Source organism: Gadus chalcogrammus, chromosome 16 (assembly GCF_026213295.1).
Source record: "Gadus chalcogrammus isolate NIFS_2021 chromosome 16, NIFS_Gcha_1.0, whole genome shotgun sequence".
Taxonomy (NCBI): Eukaryota; Metazoa; Chordata; class Actinopteri; order Gadiformes; family Gadidae; genus Gadus; species Gadus chalcogrammus.
Window position 1 is genome coordinate 23,821,349 of NC_079427.1, and position 17,500 is coordinate 23,838,848.

Sequence of the window (17,500 nt, forward strand, 5' to 3'; positions counted from 1 at the left end):
CTTCGCTACCAAAGGTAAAATTAGAACACAGACACCCGCATTTTTCACAGCATACAATTGGCAGTTCTATACTGCTGGTGTTGATGGATTCCTGAAGCAAAAACGTAACTTTCATAAATCCTCATATTTTCTTGCCGTCAAAGGGTGACTTTTGGCCATGACTTCCTACTAGAAAACGGTACTCCCACTGCATTAGCTATAGGTCTGTGAACCGCCATCATAACAGAACACATCAGGAGAATCCACACAGTGGAAACTCCTATAAAGGTCTGGATGAACATCCCCAGTGCCCTCCATTAAAATGACTGCTTGTGTGCATGTATGTGTATGGGTGTTATATAACATATTTGACTACTTAACAGACCAAATTGGCATTGTGGCTCTAGTAAGGAAAATATGTTGTCACAATTATAATAGCACAAATTCTGAAGTTACCATACACATAGTACACGCATAGTGTGTGTGTGTACTACTACTGTGTACTACTGTGTACTACTACTTTGAAATATAAACACATTTGTATTTTTGTGTGCATTGATGAGCGCTGGTTTAAGGAAGTTATTATTCTGTGTAAACCTAATTGGTCGCAGTGCTCTGTCCCTGAATTATACATTGCCATTACACAGAGTGAGTACACACATACAGTATACTATAATATATACATGCCTGCCTGCGTGCGTGAGAGAGTGCGTGCATGTGGGTGTGTTGGCTATTCCGGCAGTGAGGGCAACCACAGGCTATAATTACCAATGTTATTTTTTCGTCTCTGTGCAGGAAATTGAGACTGTGTATGTGTTTGTATGTGTGGTAATTGTGTGTGTATGTGTGTATGTGTATGTGTGTGTGTATTTGTGTGTGTGTGCTTAGAATAGGGTTTTGCAGCCAACAGCCCAAGCTTGATGCCCTGCCCTGCCATCTCACAATGGGTACCAACTGCCCTCAATATGAAAAGAAACAAAACAACATAGAGAGAGAGAGCACAGCAGAGAGACCGGGAGAGAGAGGAGGTATGCGTGGGCAACAAAAGCTTGAGGCATTTATAGATTCTAATAAGCTAGAGGAGGCGGTGGCCAGCACCAGACAAAAATAGGTTAACGATATCCGCCTAACAATGTCTGCATCGGCTCCAACTAAAGCTACCGCCGTATCTAAAAAGCTGCTGTGGAGCAAAATGCCAGCAAAATAAGGAAGATGTCCACTGTTTCTTTAAAATGCAGCCATATTCTAAGGCATAATAGTTCAATAACCAAATTTTTACCTGTATGGCTGTATTAAAGCTCGAAAACGATTCTAGCATTGTGAGAACATCCAAATATTGTGTTAAAGTGTGTGTTATAAACTAAGCCTATCAGATCGACTACGTTATTGCGCTCTTCGCTCTTTCTGAATCTGAAATTAAGCAAAGGAACATCATCCTTTTTGTCATTTCTGTTTGAACTTTATCTTAAAATATATATTAAAGATTCTATTCCACGATTTGGCTGCAGTTTCCTTGGGCGCCGCTATTGTTTGAAGGTCTGCAGACTGTCGTGCTCCTTGTTCGCCGTGAACTGAACCTGCCCCCCTAGCACTGGTTGGTTCTATCGTATTTTTATACTGCTTTTAAAAATATGCTTTTCTATTTTTAACAAGATCAAAGACAGACTGATCTGCAGAGAAACAGAATGTGAACTTAAGAGATCAGGAGGCGGCCTCACAAGGCCATCTAGCTTCAGCAGTTTCTGGGTTATTTCTAACATCTCGATGAATAAAATGTGCTTGTCAGACGCCCACACTACGAACTAGAGGCACAAATAGTGGAAAACGGTGCACACACTGATTGGCGTGTGCAACATCTAGCTTGCTGCTATTCATGTCGACCTGAGTGGCATGTACCAGGCTGGAATGATGGACCTATTATCCAACGTACGTTGCATTGGGGTCTCCTGACTTAACGCTCCCTAAGAATGAGACATAAATACCCAACGAGGACCGCACGTTAACCACTTTTCAAATGAAGGGCCCCCAGCCTGAGCCCTGCATCAATAGGCTTATATTCAGCTGTATAAATGTTAAGTATGGTGGAAATAATTTAGACTGATTTTGGAACTGTGAACCGTCGCAATCCGTCTAAAGCTTGAAAAGCCACTTGAAGGCCGCCCTCGTCGGAACATCCTGTTCCGTCATGTTTTAATCTTCTTCTTAATTAACCAAATCTAACGACTCCTAATTCGTGTGTGTGAATAGCAATATTTGGAGTACTGAGGTACATATCAACTTAACACCACTCACTCTAAACAGAATAGGTTTAACCCAAAGGTTTGAAAAAATAAACATAATTTGTGACCTTGCAACAGTTCATCAGTACTCTAGTACTCAATGTACACACACACACACACACACACACACACACACACACACACACACACACACACACACACACACACACACACACACACACACACACACACACACACACACACACACACACACAAACACACATCAAGCCTGCTGCACTACTTGACAAAAGCACTTGCCGTCCCCTCTCCTGACCCTCCAGTGATGATGAATGCCGCCATTAATCCACTAATTACTGTAATGATAGAACCGCCTGCTCCTTAATGCGCCACTGGCAACAAAACATGTAGTGGCCCGGCCCTGTGGTCCTGTGGCGTGCACTCTAACAGCATTCATGGGAAGGGGGCAGGGGAGTGCATGTGAGTGTGTGTGTGCTGGAAGGCTGAATTCTGGTTCAGAGAGTAAAAAAAATTGCTCCACCCTACCCATCAAGCCTGCTTCTTTCCCACTATAGTTGAACCCCTGAATGGTGCCGATAAGAAAAGAAAGAGAGCCGACACAAAAGCACTGATGAGTGTGTGGACTTTCACATTGAACCTCTGTAAGTTTGGTAGTCACTGTGGTGGTGATGGCGATGAGTTTGGGGGGAGTGGAGTATTGTAAAAGTATGTTTTTGCTTCTTGTTTTTTTTTTTAATCAAAGTACCTTGTTAATCTGAATTAAATTAGTGAGCAGCCTCGTGTGAGAAACGCGCAAGCTAGCGGTCTGATGTGCACTTACTGTTGAATGTGTGGGTGTGTGTGTGTGTGTGTGTGTGTGTGTGTGTGTGTGTGTGTGTGTGTGTGTGTGTGTGTGTGTGTGTGTGTGTGTGTGTGTGTGTGTGTGTGTGTGTGTGTCCCACACTCTGCCTGTCCGCCTTGGTGTTTAATCGCGGCTCTACACAAAAAAGCTTCTCAACAAAGCTTGTTTTGTTGTCAAAACAAAGACGGAGGACCTACTCCATGCCGTTAAAAAATGAATCGCCAGAGAATTAGGAGCTGTGAACCTCCCCTCCCGTCTTCGCCTCTCTTTCATTCTCCGTCTCTCGCTTATTTTCCTCCCCTCTCCTCGCTCCCTCCCTGCACTCGGAGCACGGTGGTTCCCAAGGATAAGTGACATTGTGATGAAGGGTCTTGATGTGAAGGGCTTCCTACTGAACTGAGGGGGAGGAGGGAGGGAAAAGGTCAACAGCAGCAGGGTGTGTCCTTTCTGAGGTGTGTGTAAGAGAGGGAAAGTGTGTGTGTGTGTGTGTGTGTGTGTGTGTGTGTGTGTGTGTGTGTGTGTGTGTGTGTGTGTGTGTGTGTGTGTGTGTGTGTGTGTGTGTGTGTGTACCTATAAATGTGCATATATTTGTGGATTTTGAGGACCTATTCGCGCAAAATTATCTTTCTTCGATAAAGACATGAATGCATAAAGAAACTTCCACAATGATTTTTTTTTATTATATAATCTAACATTATATAAACATGAATCTGTATTGGAATGGTACAGGTTTTTTAACCTGTAACAATGTTACCTGCACTATCCCTGACAAACAAGTTCAAAAATAAAAGTTAAGTAGGTGATGGGAAGACATTCCATCCCTTTTGCCCTAATGGTCTTCTTGTCGGCATATAACACTTAGAGTGGTGAATATAAATATAAAATTCTTGAATGATGATACTATGTCAAAGACTAATGCGGTTAGTACACATCGACCATATATCAAATATCAAGAGTGCTGTAAAATAGAATCACAAGGTCAGCTCCTAAAGTCTGACTAGGATTGTATGGCCACTCGCAGAGTCTTGTATACTTCAAATTGAGAAAAAGTTGATCATTTCCATAGCTCCGAAACATACAGCCTAGAAGCACTCGGTAAGAAGCACTAGTGTTCACTTGTTGCGCATCTATTTGCAGGGAAAGTAAATACTCGTATGGGTCTCAAAAGAGAACTCAAAGTGGTCATGATGATCAATGGCCGCGTTTCAACTGTAATAACTTTAACCCGGAACTAGGAACCTTTGCAGGAACTAAGTGCGTTTCCACCGCAGGAACCAGGGTCTAAATTAAGTTCCAGGGCCATTCTTTTACTGGCAAAAACGCCCTGCTCGGGGATTAGAACTTGCGGGGCTTGCAGCGTTAAACATCCCTGAATTGTTGAGTTATCAAAGCTTTTTATTTGAAGCTCCTTTAATATCTGCAGCAGCAAATCGAAAAAATGTTGTTCACTTCCAAACGCAGTAAATCACACAGTCCTCTTATTGCATCAATAGTAGTTATTTACATTCATATAATTATAGCTTTCTGTCTCTTTTTAATATTGATCCTTCATCTCAATAGCAGTGGGCACTACAAGCCACTGTTAACTTGAATACTAACCTACTTGAGTACAGAGCGTAAGCTTTTTTGTGTCCTTTATTACTGAACCGTCTGAGTCTTAACACCGCGGTGGAGACGCAGACAACAAGGGTCTGGGGGAACCTTCAGTCCATTGTAGTTCCCAGGACTGAAAGTTCTGTGTAATTTAGGGTGGAAACGCGGCTTTGCATGCATATTAGACAAACTAATGAGTGAATACGCTTATAGCAGTGCTCTTCTGCTGCTCTTCCTTCTGTGTTTTTGTCACAACATCGCCGTGGTTCAACGGGCGGGTCTGACTAATAACCTCATGCACTGTACACTCATGTTGTGCACGTTGTTGACTGTTCACGATGCTGTGTATGTGTGTGTGAATGTGTGTGTGTGTGTGTCTGTGTGTGTGTGTTGCTGTGTGTGTTTGCATGTGGATCGGCGTGCACAGGTGTGTGCTCCTGGGTGTGTGTGTGTGTGTGTATTTGTGTGTTTGATAGAGAGAGAGAGAGGGAGAGAGAGAGAGAGAGAAAGAGAGAGGAAGGGGTGCCAGAGTAATGCTCTTTAAGTTGTAATTGCATTTGTAGTGTTTCCTAGCGCCTCCTCCCTGATTTATGAGGCTTGCCATGGCTCAGCTAACAAGGACCATAAATTCTCCTCTCTGCTCTGCCCCTTGTTCATCACCTAGGGACCAGAACTCTGGCTCGCACGGTGTGTTGCTACGTCGTCGCGGTGTACTGGAGCAGGGACACAGTCGCTGCATTTGCGTTGTAAGGGTTTACAGTTTGATGTCAAATTTCTTAAATGGTCCAGCCAAAACTGAGGTTGACAAACGCAGGACAGAAAAAAGTACCAAAAAACCAAATGTATGCACAAATAAAATTTGTCACTGTTGAAATACTGAAGTACAGAACATTGCGTCTGAAGAACCCGAAACGCCCATAGACTTCTCTCTGCGAAGTTCAGCAAAAGTAAAAAAGTGAAACTGCTTATACTTTTCTAAATGTTAACTATTAAAGCACTGGTTCCACAACAAGCTGTGTACATAGACTGGCATTTACGCTTTTGTGTAAAATCGAATAAAATACACAAGATAAAAAAATAAATATTTGAGCTTAGACAGAGCCTTTAATGTTTCCTCACATAGAGATATGAGAGTACGATACCTGGCATTGAGAGAGATAACAGCTGGCCGTGGAGAATGGATTGAAAAAGTAGGATTTAAAAAGGAGTCATTTTTTGTATGACATATTGCATTTACTTTCAATCTGTGAAACAGTTATATGACGAAACGGAATTTCTCAAATCACTGGTTGAGTTATCTGTTGTATTCTCTGTATGATACTTTGTAATTAAATTTATACGCAGTTCACTGAAAGCATATGATAGCTCTTTAGACCTTGATGACAGACACAGTTCCTGTTCCTAACCGTAACCCCTGTTTTGTAAAACTAGCCTGCTCAATACAGAACCAATTCAAAAGATTTTGTTCACAGGGCTACCTCAATTGTCACGGTGTAATAAATCTGCCTCGTACCTTTTGTCTTAATTTGATTCCACAACGTGCTGTTGCAGCAGGATAAGAATCGGATCGTATGTAGAGTATAGCCTACTGCTGAAGATGTAAAGGCAATCTAAAAGTGTCATGATCATTTACAGCTAAAGCCGGACGCAGGCTTTAAGGTTAAAGCCCTGCTGATATACACTCTGCTTCCCTATCTGTCGAATAGATCCTGCATATTTCTCCTCATTAACAGAACATGGATGAAATACACAGGCTCCTCAGGTTGCTAATCATGTTTTTTTCCTTTTTATATGTTTTTTTGGACACCATCACTATCACTAAAAATAATGATTTACTGGTTCAATATAAAGAACAAACGTTTCGACCTGCCAGTCCTTTGCCTGTATGAGTGCATGTGAAGAGTTTTGACAAAGAAAAATATATTATTGTAAAAGTTGAATGGTTTGAAGAAATATAATAAATAAATAAATATTTTGATTAATAAATGAGTAGCTCGCAATTCACAGGCAAGATTAACATTTAAATGAAAAAAGTAATGAACCTCTAGGTTAAATATTGTGGGAGGAGATTGGTGCCACAGTTTGTAGAGAATAATTGAGAAGAAAGATCTAAATAAATAAAACCTAAAATGAAAATAAGATGAGCGTTGCCTAGCATCGTTCACCTAATTATTGAGCAAACATGACTAGTTTGTACTTAGATACATTTGTTGTTTTTAAACCTAAACTTAACAACATTTGTGATCGCAGATACTACGATCACAGACTTAGATTTTATAACTGAGCACTTACCAGTCTCTTCATCAATGGCAAATCTCCCCAAGCCACTCCCGTCACGGATAGAATACTGCACTTCCCCATCTCTGCCAACGTCATCATCGTGGGCGGTGACCTGGACAACAGTGGTTCCGATCCGCGCGTTCTCCTTCACTGTCCCGGTCAGTGCAAAGTGGGAGAAGTAAGGAGCATAGAGGTTCTCATTGACATCCACCACCTCCAACTCCACAGAGGTGACAGAGAGGAGCGAGACAGGCCTGCCCTTGTCTTTGGCTCTAACAGTGATGTTGTAGAGCTGTTGGGTCTCATAGTCGAGCTCCTTCATCAGTCGAATGGCCCCGCTGGTTTTGTCCACTTCGAACCTGCCGTTATAGTCGTTTGTCAGTGAGTAGCGGACCTGGCCGCCTTGGCCCAGATCTGGGTCCTGGGTCTCCAACCAGGCCACCACTGTCCCAAAGGGAAGGTCCTCCAGAGCCCTGGCGTTGTAGATGCTAGGGATGAACGCCGGGGGACAGTCGTTAATGTCCTCTAGAGTGATTTGCAGTGAGGTCACAGAGAACTTTTGCTGTCCTTTCTCTGCCTTGTCTCTGGCCTCGATTCTCAGGTTGAATGAGGGTGACAACTCTCTGTCGAGCTGGCCTGCCACATACACGATGCCATTGGTGCTGTTGATGCTGAACTGCGTAGTGCTGGTCAGAACTGAATACACAATTTCCCCATTGGGACCAGCGTCTCTGTCAGTGGCCTCCACCTGGATAACGTCGGTGCCTAACGCAGTGTTTTCAGGGACTGTGGCTCTATAGCCACCTTCTTGTAAAAACTGGGGTGCATTATCATTAGCATCTTCTATGTATATAGTGAGTAAACGCCAATTATTCTTTTGTGGTAGGCCAAGATCATATATGGTGAGGTTGAGGAGGTAATGATCTCTCTTCTCTCTGTCCATAGGCAGAAAGACACTAATAAGACCAGTCTCCATGTCCATAGTGAAGCAACTGTCTGTGTTTCCGCCTGAAATGGTGTACAGAATATGACCATTGAAGCCTGTGTCACCATCATTGGCATTGACCTTGAAAACACTGGATCCAACTTGCAGGTCCTCACGCACTGCAATGTCAGTGGGAAAGGCCTTATCGAACTGAGGGGTTTGTCGATTCACAGAGAACAGGTCAATAAAGCCTTCCTCAATTTTCGCCTTGGTGCTAGCTTTAGACTTCTTCAGCAACTTTTCTGCTAACCTTTGAGCTACCCTGGTCTCCTTGCAGTTAAAGGCTTTGGGGGTAGATCTTCCCTGTACAAGGGATATGTTAACAAACATGGGGTCAGAAAAGTTCTCTCCATCTGTGGCAGTTATTTTGAGGTAAAAAACCCCATTTGTTGGACTTGCAGTGGCAAGGGATTGTTGCAGAGTTAGAACCCCTGAATCTGGGTTGAGGTTAAAGTATCCCCGCTCGTTTCCTGAAAGGATCTTGTACTTTACCAGCTCCAACTCATCTATATCAATGGCAGACATTGTGGTTATCACTTCATCCACAGTGAAATCCTTGGAGACCGCCCCTTGGCATGCCACTTTCTCAAATAAGGGTTTGTTGTCGTTCATGTTTTCCAGATGGATGGTTACATTGACCTCACTCTCTCGTCTGTAAGGGGATCCCCAGTCTGAAGCCCTGATGACAAATACATAGCTTTCAGTAGAGGATTCAAAGTCAAGCTCCTGAGTGCTACTAACAATGCCTGAAAACTGGTTGATTTTGAAGGGGAGAGGTTGCAGACTAGAAATGCTGTAGGTGATGTAGCCATTTTCTCCCCTGTCCTCATCCACTGCGTAAACTGTGAGCACATTGGTCCCTATTGGAACACTCTCATTGACAAAAACCTCATAAGAGGACTGGGAAAATGTTGGCGTGTTGTCATTTGCATCCTTGATGGTCACTGCAACAGTAACCCTAAGATCACTGTCTACCTCTAATACTTCAAGATTAAAAGCATTTTGGGGACCCTGAGTAAACCAGTGGGCAGTGGAGATAACACCCGTCATAGTGTTCATCTGAAAGAAGGCAGAGTCAGCTGAGGGAGTAAGGATATATTTTGCATCATCCGGCTCTGGATTGATTTTAATAGCTCCGACAATTGTGCCCGGGGGTGAAATTTCATTTAAACTAATTTCATATGTCTCCTGCTTAAATGCAACTTCCACTGCCTGCAGTTTCTTAACTGTGATGCAAACCAACTTGATGTCAGATAACTTTTGCGGTGTCCCTCTGTCTCTAGCCTGGAGGGTGAGGTTAACGCCATGGGGGTTACTCTCCCAGTTAACGTCCTTGGAGGCCTTAATTGTAAACTCTTTTTCCTCCGATCTCTCCAGGAAAAACAGTTCTGAGGGGTCTCCCCCCACGATGGCCACCAACTCGATCTCTCCGTTAATCCCTTCGTCCTGGTCGTCCACCGTGACCACGGCATACACAGGATCTTTATCGAGCCCCGAGGGAACGTGCGTGACCACGGTCATGGAGGGGGCGTGCTCGTTCAGACGCTCCACGTGGACAAAGAGTTTAGCTGTGCTGCTGACCCCGTTGTTACCGTACAGCTTCATCCCGCGGTCTACCGCCTGTATCTCCAAGTCATAGCGTCTCTGCTCGTCCACGTTGAGTTTCCCACTTAGGGAGACCACTCCACTGGTGGGATGCACGGCAAAAAGCTCCATCTTCTCCTTGAAGAAATAGTAAAACTCCCCGTTTGAACCGATGTCCGCATCCGTGGCAGTGACTTGTGCTATGCTAGTCCTAAGAGGGGTGCTCTCAGCTATCGTAACAGAGTAAGTGGTCGGCGAGAACAAGGGCCGGAGGTCGTTCATATCTAAGACTTGGAGGCTGACTTTGGTCCAAGTCTCCATGAGGGCCTCACCTTTCACTGAAGCCTTCACTGTCAGAACGTAATTATCCTGTATCTCCCGATTCAAGATGGCCGCGTTTCCACCTTTAGTCCTAATGCGCAGAAAGCAGAAGTCCCCCAGAACATATTCCTCTGCTTTGAAAAAGCCTTCATCATCCCCTGAGGTAATCCTGTATCGGATATCCCAGGAGCGCAGGGCTATGTGGATGCCCATTTTAACTTTACTGTTGGTGTAGGTGCGTGCAGCTGAGTTTTCATAGACGGTGGCATGGTAGACAGCCTGTGTGAAGCCGAAAAGGGGGACTTCCTGGGGAGTCCCTTGGGCATCCTGGCAATGACAGGAGGGCGGCTGGAAGAGCAGCAGTGGCAGGAGCAGGGCCAGGTGGAGAAGAGGGGCACACATGCCTGCCCACTGGCCCATTTTTACATCCATGCCATCGTCACTCGTCCATCCTACAACAAGAGAAAGGAACAGAGAGAGAGAGAGATGTTAGCCACAGGACTGGAGCAACAGGGCAATGTGGGGGAGGAAGGATTTACAGCGAACAAAAGATACACCACGTAGCCACAACTTCCCCTTTGACCCTAGTACCCTGACAGACTACTAATTGTCCATTGGATCGCAAAGATTGATCGGAGGCAGTGGGGGTTAACGGCATGCAGAGTAACCTGGCAACCACACAGGGAATGACATCATTGTAGCGTGGACTCTGTGGACACTGACAGTCAATTGCAAGTTTCAGAAAAACCAGAGGCGGTTTAGGAAGGAACAAAATAATTGCACGGCTAGCAAAAGGAGTGTAACATCACCAAAGTACACACCAAAGAAAACACACAAACCTGCGTAGCAAGGGATAGAATGACAGGCCTGCCTTATAGTGACCCTATCATAACCCTTTTCCTGAAGTACAAGAGAGTAGCCTCCGAAGCATGTCATATCTCTGGAGGCTAACCAGATATGGTTTTGAAACCATATCTGAACCATATCTGAACCATATTTGAAACCCAAATTGCTGTTGTGTTTAAATTCTGCACAAAAAAAATTAAAATACTATTCCAAAGTAAGTAGCCACAAATATGTGCCAATCTGGGCAATGAGAAACCCCTGCTCTGGTAACTGCCATGTTGTGGTGCTGGGAGCACCGCAGCGGTCTGCGTTCTGATGACTTGGCACTTTCCACCACAGTGGATGCAGTGGACAGAAAAGAAAAGTGGACATGGTCTGACTGTGCTGACGATAACATACACACAAGCATGCCCACCACACACGATCACTATCTCACACACACACACACACACACACACCACACAAAACCCACATAACCTTGTATGATTCTATATACAAAAGCTAACTCTACAAATGTAATTTACCCTTGTCCACATATTCACATTTTCCATTTCACTAACTTCTGACCTCAAAAAAGCCCAAAGAAGAATAAAAAAATACATCGGAAATCAGTAGCCAAACCACCTCAGCTGAAACAATGCAAACCGCCATCCAACCCTGCATTTAAATGCACTTCATCAGCCAGTCGCGGAACAAAGGTTTGATTCCACCAGAATGAGCTGCCAAAAACAGCCCTGTGCTATTTTTGCTGTTTTCATCTGACCCTAAACTGTCATCATCTTGTCAAGTTTTCACTTTTAGTTTGATGATGGAGAAGTGCGTGGGGGGCTGCGTACAATGGAGGGAGACAGAGGTATTGAGATGGGGGCGGGAGACGCAAGATATGTAAAAACAAAACCACTCCTTTCTCTCTTCGAGTCAGCACTTTGTTGAGTCTCCTCTCGTGTGTGAAAAACATATATTAGCCAGACAGAGAGTATGCAGAACTCAGGCACAATAAGAGCCAAGGCATGTGCCTGTGTGTCTACACAACTGGACAATACATGAGTGTGTCTGTATATTGTGTTTATGCATACCATGTGTGTATTGATCCTTAGGGACAGATGGGTCATACTATATATATATAAGGGTTTCGTTCGTTTTTGCAGCATTTCAGTAAGAGGTACCTGGCACGACAGCTTATTAGTGTTAAAGGGATAGGGGCCGGGGGGGGGGGTGGTGTGGGGTTAAGGCCCCGCCGTATAATGCATCCAGCAGTCTGTTAGTGCTATTACAGGCCCCTTGTGATGACTCCTCCGGGCCGGGCTGGAGTACTTCTCACCTTACCCTATGAGGACCCTGTCGGCCCCCAACCCCGGAGGCCCTCGGCGGGCCGTGGGGCCCCGCGAACACCAGGCTAGTCCAAACACGGAAAATTATACTCTTGGCCTTGCAGATTACGGACAATGTTATGCTTCTGGTTATATTGGCATCGCACGTCTTGCCAAACTGCAAGCGATGGCATCGATGGCTGAAAGAAAATAGATGGGGGGGATCCAGGTTCCACTGGCTGCATGTGGCATTGAGTCCAGCTGTGTAAATACTGTGACCGAGTCTTGATTTTACAGGATCGGGCCGTCTAAGGAATCCCACAGCGTCCATTAAGGCTGCCCATTCCGCCACACCCATAATCACATATTTAGCTCCATCCGTGCACTGCTGCTGTTCCGTTCGCTAGCGGCGCACACAGTTTGGTGGGGTTCAACGAGACACATGCCCAGCTCGCTCTGAGCAAGGCAATAGATGTCAGAGCATCGTTTAGGCGAGGTCAGAGGCGACATTAACCCTGAGGAAAAAAGATACTCAAGGGGGGAGAAATCGATTCTTTCATACATCGAGAATCGGTGTCTATCGTTTTGATTGCTGTATGTGATCACTTCTTGTTTGCTGTGAGCGTATGAGTGGGAATAAATTCTCAGAGGCGAGTGAAAGCCAGGGTCAGAAAAAACTGCTCCAGCATCATGACGGCAAAAATTTCCTCAGCTCACCCTTCATAATTGACACTCTTGTTTCTATAAGAGGAAATCCCACAAGCCACGGCCTGCATTTACAGTCTGTAACACACAAATTCACACACGCACACACATTCACAAAAAGAAACACATGCATGGACACACAAAGACACACACACACACACAGATGCGCCATGAGAGATGGCGACGCTGCGAGAGATGATGGTTGGCCACAATGACACCCCACTTAGTGTCAGCTCTAAAGCACCCTCTCATTAGTGTCTCGTTGCGCAGGCTAATTTGCGTTGATTTGTACATCGGCTAAACACCCATCACATGCCTCCACGCCCCAGGACCAACACCACCACTGGCCGTCGAGGCGGGTGGGAGAGGGGTGGGCTTGATCGGGAAAGAGCATGGGGACAGCGCGCCGGCGGGACCACACACTCATGATGACAACAATGTTTCCACGACATGAGTGGCTGTGAAAACCTCAACAACAATGACATTGACAATGGATACAATGCTAACACAACAACAGGAATTGTACTTGTTGCTGCGGATTTTATTTATTTATTTATATTTTAACCACGCCCAATGCTGGTTCTTCACAACAAGGTACAACAAGAACATCATGGCAGACATGCTGACACAGCAACACACACAGCACACACACACACACACACACACACACACACACACACACACACACACACACACACACACACACACACACACACACACACACGCACACACACACACACACGCACAGAGAGGAGGAAGCCAGTATGATTGGAAAGTCTACAGCTTGGACAAGAGATGGGGGTAGGGGATCTAATAATAGCTCCGGATCCACGCAGCGTGGCTGAAACACACACCAGCAAGGATCCGCAATCAATGAGAGAAGCGACTCATCTCTAGAGAAGCAAAATAAATCACTAGGGTTGTTTAGAATACCTGAGCAGCAGCTGTCCCTTTCCTGAGTGGGCACACACACACACACACACACACACACACACACACACACACACACACACACACACACGCACGCACGCACGCACACACACCACACACACACACACACACACACACACACACACACACACACACACACACACACACACACACACACACACACACACACACACACACACACACACACACAAGCAGAGACAAATAAACACCAGCCTTCTTTGCATGGACCCCAAACGGTTCAAGAAACAGTGTCAGTCAAGTAGTTGCCAATGTTGTGTTTCATCACACTGGAACAGCCATCTTCCTTCTGTGATAATTATAAAGCATTTTTTATTCCCAACATGGTGCAGAGCAGAGGGAGAGAAAGAAAGCGAGAGAGGAGTAGGCGGAGAGGAGATATCCACACAGACCAAGATGTAGAGTAGTAAACAAGATGATAGGGGGAGAGAGGACAAAACCATTACAGAGAGAGAGAGAGAGAGAGAGAGAGAGAGAGAGAGAGAGAGAGAGTAATCTTTGGATGGGGTGCATTGTGAGTGCAGAGGAGCAGGGTAGGTGACATGCTTATCTCTGTCCTGCAGCCAAACTATTAACCAGAAGCTGTCCGCAGTTCCCCCTGTCAGCTCCCATTGTGTGTTCAAACCATCACTTCCATGTCAATGTGATACAAATACCAAAAAATGACATCTATCAGTCCCTGTTTTGTTGATAAAAAATCATTCAAATCCATACCAAAACTATCAGAATGTGTGTGTGCACTCCTCCAGACTTCAGGAGTGTCCTTGTTCAAGTAGCACGAGTGGAGAAGATGACGACTGCGTCACACGGTAAAGTCATAGACTAATCCCTCAAGCAAATATGATCCATACCTCAGCCTATGAACTGTGTGTGAGTGAGTGAGTGAGTGAGTGAGTGAGTGAGTGAGTGAGTGAGTGAGTGAGTGAGTGAGTGAGTGAGTGAGTGAGTGAGTGAGTGAGTGAGTGAGTGAGTGAGTGAGTGAGTGAGTGAGTGAATGAGCATATGCAGGTCGATGTGTGTTAGTGTGTTTGTGTGTCTGTGTGTAGGTGACTGAGTGAGTGAGAGAGAGAGAGAGAGAGTGAGTTAGTGAGTGAGCATCTGCAGGTCTGTGTGTGTGTGTGTGTGTGTGTGTGTGTGTGTGTGTGTGTGTGTGTGTGTGTGTGTGTGTGTGTGTGTGTGTGTGTGTGTGTGTGTGTGTGTGTGTGTGTGTGCGTGAGTGTGTGTGTGCCTTTAGGTGTATGGAGGCAAGTTGGACGGAATACAGTAAGAACTCAAAGGAGGGGGAAAAAACAAATAAAAGAGAAAAAGAAAAAATGAACAGAAGAGAGCCGGTCATCAGATATCCATGACACTTTTGCTCTACTGCAACCCCCAGCTCTCAGTCTCTATTACTCTCTCACACGCACGCACTGGCACAAAGGACCGCGGAGGCACGCCCATACATATACACACACTGTGACCCATTGTCTTCCCCTCACCTGCGCTCTCCATCAGTGTCCCGGGCAAGGGTTATACCCCTGGGACCTGTCTCTGGATCCACCTTTGCCTCTACACTTTAAACACAGAGCGAGGGAGGGAGGGAGAGGTGTGTCATGGGTTTGTGTGCCGTCTGTCCCAGCATGCCCACATGTCAGCTATACTCTAGCCTCATTTCCGCAGTAGGACTGGTGTTATACAATATGTATGATTGTGTGTGTGTGTGTGTGTGTGTGTGTGTGTGTGTGTGTGTGTGTGTGTGTGTGTGTGTGTGTGTGTGTGTGTGTGTGTGTGTGTGTGTGTGGATATGTGTGTGGGTGTGGGTGTGTGTGTCTGTAGGGAGTGGGGCTTTAAGGAGTGAAAGGTGTCTAGCACTACCGTGTCTAAACACAGGAAATAGGAGGTAGGGTTGGTTAGTAAGGAGATACTGACTCCTCAGCAAAAAAAGGGAAATGGGGGGGAGGTCGAAGGGGGAAGGGGTGAAGGCAGGTACCGCTACGTGGTGTACCTGCCCCCCCCCCCCCCCGCCACAACACACACACACACACACACAAACACACAGAGCAACCCCCCTCACAACAACCAAAACAGCTATGTTCCTTCACACTGGCCCTTAGCTCATTGTCATGCTAATGCTTCAGCTACTGGTTTACCAGTCCCAATACACGCCCCTCCCCTCTCTCACTCTCACACACACACAAACACACACACACACACACACACACAGCAATGCACACATATCACACACACACAACACAACACACACACACACACACACACACACACACACACACACACACCTACACACACACACTACACACACACACACACACACACACACACACACACACACACACACACCAACCCTACACCCATAACCCTTCCAATCCATCAATATTCAACTACTTCCAGTTAATCAGGCGCATATAGTGACTGATTTTGCAAAATGGGCATGGCTATTCATTCATTGACTCATGCATTCACAGAAAGACTTGAGCTGATGCAAACCAGCACGAACGAATGTATGAAGGGTGTGGATTTGTGTATCTCTTATCATACAAAATGCCCTTTGAGACTATAACTGTGATTAACGGCTATAAAAATAAGATTTGGTTGACCTAAAGCAATACTAGTGACCAACATCTGTGGGCATGTCACTTGCTTTTGTGACAGCCGTCGCCCAAGTCCTCACGCAGTATGATGGAACAGAACATCTATTTTAACATGCCAGACATCCACGCTGGAGTTCAAAAGGAGATGACAGACTGCAGCTACTGCCACACACATTGCAGGACTTACTTTCCTAATAAGTCAGAAGCACTGATGTATAACCGAGCAAATGTGCAGGCCAAACCATTTTATTCTGAGGTGCTTCACTGAGATTCCTAATTTGTTCCTAACTGATGGCTCCTTGTTGTAAAATGTCAAAAACGTGAACTGCGTGTATCAGACTAGTTGGGGCGAATTAAACACCACTGTTCTCGTTCACACAGTCCACATCAATTCTGTTTTTTTAAGAAGCCCAGCCGGAGAGGAAATGTGATCTGCCTGCTATTCAAACCATTGATTTGTCCTTAAGCCTCCCGACCTCCCCTTACTCTGGGAAAAGGAGGGAGCATGGAGGGGGGTTAAGGGGGTTGGGCGAGTTGGGGGGGGGGGGGGTGTGTGTGTTTTTTTATTTGAGTGGGCGGCTGAGGGCAAGTGGGACATTTTTTACACAATGGTGACTGAATATCCACAGGACAACACACAGGATCACAGAAAAGAGAAAATAAAATGACGCTATGGTACCATATGAGTGTGTATTGCAGATTGTGTATGTGCATGCCTACAGATCAAGAAGAACACGTAGGTACCAAAGAAGATGAGCCAATTAAAAGCAGAGAGAGAGCGAGAGACATATAAGACTTCAGTGTTTGTGTCTGTTCACATGCTTGTGGGTGGACAAAGGTTATGAAATAAGGCAGAAAAACAAAAGCTGACAATAACGGCAAGTAATAACAGCTTTCAACTATTTTGTAAAATAATTAAAGCAAAAAGGACTTTACGAGAGCCTTGTAGCCGGATTACCTCATTACAGTGCATACCACACAATAGCCTCAGACGGCCGGGCATGTAGTGTGGTTTACAGTCTAGCGATGGCTCTGCAAACCAGTGGACAGTATATTGGTTCACCTCCCTGCAGGCAACTGTCACCCTAACTGGCACAGGGCACAGGAACCCTATATAAGGACAGGAGGGACAAAGAGTGACAGACCGCCAAAAGAAACAAGACCAGGGCACCGGAGAGAGAGAGATAATAGATAGAGAGAGGTAGATACATAGATAGGTAGAGAAGAGATACAGAAAGAGA

General features: G+C 45.3%; 1 protein-coding gene across 1 annotated transcript in view; it reads right to left on the bottom strand.

The window, feature by feature from the left end:
• The window catches only part of fat3a (FAT atypical cadherin 3a), a 159,353-nt gene that overhangs the window by 101,524 nt on the left and 40,329 nt on the right, over window positions 1-17,500 (bottom strand). The window contains exon 2 of the mRNA XM_056610518.1: window positions 6,964-10,293. Coding sequence (XP_056466493.1) covers window positions 6,964-10,273 — 3,310 coding nt within the window. The 5' untranslated portion in view covers window positions 10,274-10,293. The remainder of the gene's footprint in view (window positions 1-6,963; window positions 10,294-17,500) is intronic.